Here is a 6,000-nt window from a genome sequence, read left to right as displayed (position 1 = left end):
GAACGGCGGTAGAACTGTACACCCGCCTGAAACGCGAAACAGCAAATATCAGACTGGTGATGAATGCATCAAAAACAAAGTACATGCTGCTCGAGCACGACCAGATCTGTCTAGGTAATGATGACACGATAGACGGGGACCTTAGAGGTGGTGGAGGAATTCGTCTACTTCGGATCCTTACTGACGGCTGACAACAATACCAGCCGTGAAATTCGAAGGCGCATCATCACTGGAAGTAGTGACTACTGAGGGCTCCAGAAGAAGCTGCTGTCTGGAATGCTCACCCCCGCACCAAATGCACCATGCACAAAACGCTAAGAAGACCGGTGGTGCTCTACGGACATGTAACATGGACAATGCTCGAAGAGGATCTGCAAGCACTCGGTGTTTTGAAGCGACGAGTGCTAAGGGGCTGTCCATTAATTACGTTTTGGTTCATGGGGGAGGAGGGGTTTGAGAAACCTTACTCACCATACTGAAATATTTTCGTTTTCATACAAAAAATCATACAAGTGGTGTGAGGGGGTGTCGAAAATTCGGAAAAATTCCCTTACGTGATAAATGGACAGCCCCTAAGTACGATCTTTGGCGGTGTACAGGAGAACGGTGTGTGGCGGTGAAGGATGATCTACGAGCTCACCACACTATACGGCGAACCCAGCATCCAGAAGGTGGCCAATGCTGGAAGGATACGGTGGGCAGTGCATGTTACAAAACGTCGAAGAGTAACCGCACAAAGAGTGTGCAACACATCTTAAAAAGTGAGTAAGATATGCTGACCAGGTCGTGAATGATTTGGTGAGAGTCGGGGTTGGAGAGAAGTAGCAGCAAACCGAAATGTGACATCGTATTGTGGACTTGAGTCATATCTTTGTAAAGATGTTGATCGTAACAAATGAGAGCATCACTGTGATTGTTTGGCTGTGATATTTCCTCCGGTAGCAACTCACGCAGTGACTTTCGCATTAATTTTTTACATTGCGTGGCCAAAAGGAAAAAAAAACGTTCTTTTTTCGTAAAGTATATTTCCGTACGTTTTCTATAAAGTTTTTAATTCTTGTTGTCCTCAGTTCTTTCAATGCTTTTAACTCGGTTTATTGTGTGTTGTTGCTGTTGAAACTGCTGTGTCTGTGTGTTGAGTTCGTTTTTTTGCTGTGTTTGTTTGTGGAATGTGTAAATGTAAGCCTTACTCTTCTCGGTTCGCTTCAAGCTTAAAATTTCCAGCATTTTCTCGCGCGGTTCACGCAAATCGTAAATAGTCAACAGATTCGATTTATTTTGGATTAATGTAAAAACGCAAAAACAACTTTCGCTTTCGATTGGGGAAAAACATGTGTAGTCTTTCATCGGCAAGGACGAAGCAAACTCGTCCTTGTCCAACCATAGAAATAACGCTGGTATTTGTGTATATGTGTGAGAGTGTATTGCCTTTCGTATCGAGTGAGCTTGAATTTATTTGTCGTTGGTGTTGTGAGTGTGTTGATGTGTGTGTGTGTATGTGAGAGAGTTCATCAATTGTAACTTAACCATTTTAACAAGAGTGCGATCACTTCTAGGAAGCGCACACCATCCTTCACCTGACTTCTTTGTGTTTTGTATTTGTGGTTTTGCATTTTTGTCATTTTCCGCTTTTTATCACTTTATCATAACCTTTCTAGAATTTTAGTTTTCATTCACTAATGTCTTTTCCCTTGAATTAACTCCTTTGGAAAAATTAATGGTAATGATACTGCTCAACTGCTAAAACAAATTTTTGACTAACTTATCGCTTACAGATTTTTTTTGTCCTTTTTAAGAATTGTAGCTCATTTTGAGTAATTACTTTTGTTACTATAACAAAATGCCACCTATGAAGAAGAATTGGCGTGGAGAATTGCATCTAAGAAAATGACGAAATCATCTTCGAATTGAATGTACTAAATTGTAATAATTCCTAAACGTTGGTGAGATTCTTGTTTGCTTAATGCATTTATTTTACTCTCAGCATCGATTCTTATAACGATTGGATAACAACTAAAAATGGAGCATTCCATTTCGCTTGCATTTTGGTTTCGTTCGTTTTGTCACTCGCACCTTGGAGCTCATCACTGCGTTTCATCTATGCGTGTTTTGTTTGTTTGTGGTTGTTGCACTTTTTTTGGTTGATTTTTGTTTTCGTTTTTTGTTAATATTTGCTTTTCTCGCGTTGCTCACCGTAAAAATCTGCTGATGATACCTTTTCATATAAATTATGCTCAGTATTTATATGAAAAAATGTTTTGCTTTTCTGTTTTTTTTTCGGAATCGATCGATATAATCAAAGATGAACATCTGAAATAATTTTCAAGCAATATGTACATTAAATATTATCGGAGTGTTTTTGTTCGATTTTTTTCGGCTAGAGGAGAAGCTAAAGTACGTGATTGTGTGTTTGTAGGTTTTTTTTGGTTTAGCTAGACTATCTCCGCGGCGGCTCGGCTAACTCGATTTACTCGCGTCCATCCCGAAGCATGCGTTATTGAGGCTTGTCCTGACTGAGGGAATGTTTACTATCCTGACAAAACAGAAAAACAGGATGATGTTAGTTTGGTTTTTGATCGTGAGGGTACTATCAAGAGTTTACCTGATCAATTTCATCCAAGGATTCGAGCTTGGCGATTGGAGCGAAAATGTTCCAATTGTGACCCTCTGGAGTGTCGTCCATTGGTTGATTAAATGAGGAAAACTTTGAGCACCTGAAATCAGATCAACCGATGAGTTCCTTGTGTTTTTTCTTAAATCGGATGATAAGTAGTGTAACGCCCAATTTGGTATAGATGAAAAAGATGGTGCACATACAAATGCGGTAACACTGTGAGGGAACTGTAATAATTGAGTGAGAGTTTCCCAAGCCTGTTGCCGATACGAACAAAGTTGAAAATCATTGTACCCCATCTAACTCACTTGAAAAGGCTTTTCTCGGCGGCACATTCGGGCTGCGAGACGGACCGCTGCACGTTGGTCCGCTGCTGGGCCGATGGGCCTCCTCCGTGCTTCGCCATACCGCCACCGCCGCCGCCGCTGGTGGCGTCCCCGGCGGCGGTGCACATGTCGAAGGAGAAATCACTCTCGGACGGTTGGTACGATGACATCGCAGTCTTGCCGGACTGCTGCATCTGTTGCTGCTGGTGGTGCAGCTGTTGGTGGTGAAACTGCAGCTGCATCTGCTGCTGCTGGTGCAGGATGTCTAAAATCGTTCTGATATCTTTCCTTAGGCTACCTTCTAAGTTGTCTAGTCTTATCGTTAAATCAGATAATTGATTTGTTAGTGATCTGTAAAAAAAGAAGCGCGGAAGTTTCTAAGTTCCAAGTCGTCTTGATAAAGTGCTCTTCCAACTCACCCTAGATTATCATGGTGCAGCTGGTGATGTTGCTGCTGCTGCTGCTGATGCGGCTGCTGTTGCGGTTGCTGCGCTTGATGGTGATGGTGAATGTGGTGGTCACTGGCGTCCCTGCCGCCGGTGGTGCTGCTGATTGGTGCGGTATGGTGGAACACATCCTCGACGTCCGGGCTGCACTTGAGATCCACAGGCCCCCCGCTACTGGTGGGTCGACCCACCAGGGGTCCCTCCCCTTTGCCGCTGCCGACGCAGATGCACCCCCTCTGGCTGATGGCACTGAGCGTCACGGTATCCGGTGCAATCCCCTTCGGCGACTGGTGATCACTGGGCGGACTGTGCTTGTGCGAGCTCTTGGGGCTCTCGTTTGGTGATGCTACGAAAGGGTACGAGGGGTAGAGTGGCATAAGTTTCAACAAATTTATTGTAGCAAAAGAGCCATTCATAAAACGAGAAAAGTAACATAGAAGCCACAGTTTATTTCATTACAATACAGAACGCAGGTTTTGTACACTAGGTATACATTTATACAGTAATTTTTGCTGAAACAAGACAGCCTTTAACATGTTATCTGCATTCAATCATGCATGTTGAAACATCCAGTCTTATCCAATAGAATATAATGAAGCAATTGCTGACTCATAAAGCCCAAGTGATAAACGCGCAAGTACTCAACAAGACCATGCATATGTTGGCATGAACCTTAGGTATCCCGGTGATCCCGTATTTTTTTCTTCGCGAAGTTATATCCCGAGCAGAAGAAAATATCAACATGGTAATAAAATATGTTATTTTGGCATAATAACTGTATAATGGAATCAGTAATTTTTATGGTATTAACATATCTTATTATGTTATACCCTGCCCTTTAGTTCAGAGAGGGTTTGGGCAGCGTCCTGCCAACTTGGTCGAGGCAGGGTTCTTGGGAGAACAAGTAAAGGGTTGTTGAAAGATTATGTAATGTAATTTATTTTGAGTAAATAAAATCTATTTTTTCCCCAAAGATGTTACGTAATATTTGAACAGCTTCATCAACGCTGATATTCTAAAGTGCTAGAATGATGCATTGAGCTTGTAGGGATCCCTTGAAGATGGGATGTAAATCATTAACTCGCGATCGCACGTTTTCGTACTTCAGGGAAAAAGTACATTACATAAATGAACGATTTTTAAAACACATCCGATATGTTGAAAAATTAATGATTTGCTATCCATGTCCGTGGAACCATTCTGAACAGCCATTGAGTGAATACATTGGATTGTTACATATTTTCATCTTGCGAATCGACCAGCCATATAAAAACTGAACCCAGTGTATCACCACAACCTCTCTACTGTACCGAATAACAACTACTAATCATATCCTTTCCTTCCCTTCTTTTCTTTTCCCTTCCTTTTACATGAGCAAAATAACAACTCCGAGTATTTCTATCACCACCGTCTCAACCAACACTGGGACGACCACACTGATGGGGCTACCACCTTGGATCTAGCTGGGCGTGGTGCAGCGTTTCTTACTCAGCCGCTGGATGCCAGAACAGACGCTGTTTGAGCCGCACCTCCTTGGTGAACAAACGCTCGAATCGTACCTCCTCAATCTAGCTGAAGTCAGAAGGACAACAGTGCCCAGGCTGCACTACCAGCTAAGCACACAACTCTTAGCTGACGGTCTTTGTCATCGCTTGACCCGTGGAAGCGTGAGGTAGGAACTTGTGAGGACCAGAGCTATGTTGGACGCTCTCTTTATCGACTCACCGTTTTGCAGCCCAAATGAAGAGGAATCGTGAGTAAAAATCATAAAAAAAAACACCTAAGGTAAGAACATAACTATTCTGTTTCCAACGTGTGATTAACCATCAAATAGATCCACTGGTCACGTGTAAGACGTATTTTTGACGCCGGAACGTCGTGACTTGACTAAACTCGACAGAAATGGTTCACTACTTGACTAGGTGGACATCGTGACAGGTTCTATACGTTGACGTTTTCAATGTAGTTGGCATTATAAGAATAACGTGAGAGTAGGAAATGTTTATATAGACATGACCGATGCTGAGAATCCTAGGGGCTCCTTTAGGTGCATTTATCATAAGTTTACTCCAAGCACTGTGACGCTGAGACAAGTTTGCTTACAGTTGAAGCTTTTATGTTAACATTCAAATTGACTGCTATTAGAAGATTATGAAGGAAATTATTATTTTAAAATGAGATTTGTTTATTTTTATAGATTCTGTTAGGGATGAGTACACCATAGTTGATGGATGATCTTTATTAGTTTCAATTGCTAATACAATAACCAACTAACCGACCTTACCTTACGACCTGACTTAGTCGATATTATGACTTAGTCGATATTATGATACGGTGGACATAAGCATAATTCAGACTTCATAGGGATACAAGAGATGAACACAGAGAAGCAAAAGACGACTAGCGACGACATGGGATACATTAACTGTACATTAACATAAGGCGTTCGACTGATGAGTTTTATGTCCACGACATCAAATGGAAGCTCAAAAAGAGAGTTATTTGAAGATGATTCCAGTGCTGTAGATGACCAACATCGGTTCATCATAACAATATTGGTATTTAACTTGAAATAACTTTCAGAATGCACAATGTAACTTGGGATATTTTTTGA

General features: G+C 41.8%; 1 protein-coding gene across 12 annotated transcripts in view; it reads right to left on the bottom strand.

Moving 5' to 3' along the window:
- Positions 1 to 1,005: 1,005 nt before the first annotated feature.
- The window catches only part of LOC109423356 (potassium voltage-gated channel subfamily H member 6), a 518,403-nt gene continuing 513,408 nt past the window's right edge, over positions 1,006 to 6,000 (bottom strand). For all 12 annotated transcript variants that reach the window (XM_062854256.1, XM_062854260.1, XM_062854257.1 and 9 more), the window contains 4 exons: positions 3,360 to 3,732; positions 2,923 to 3,291; positions 2,603 to 2,714; positions 1,006 to 2,533 (listed from right to left, as the gene is read on the bottom strand). In XM_062854256.1, coding sequence (XP_062710240.1) covers positions 2,495 to 2,533; positions 2,603 to 2,714; positions 2,923 to 3,291; positions 3,360 to 3,732 — 893 coding nt within the window. In that variant the 3' untranslated portion in view covers positions 1,006 to 2,494. The remainder of the gene's footprint in view (positions 2,534 to 2,602; positions 2,715 to 2,922; positions 3,292 to 3,359; positions 3,733 to 6,000) is intronic.

Source organism: Aedes albopictus, chromosome 2, assembly GCF_035046485.1.
Source record: "Aedes albopictus strain Foshan chromosome 2, AalbF5, whole genome shotgun sequence".
In the NCBI taxonomy this organism is placed as follows: domain Eukaryota; kingdom Metazoa; phylum Arthropoda; class Insecta; order Diptera; family Culicidae; genus Aedes; species Aedes albopictus.
The sequence above is the reverse complement of the archived record's forward strand: the minus strand, read 5'-3'. Positions and strand labels throughout refer to the sequence as shown.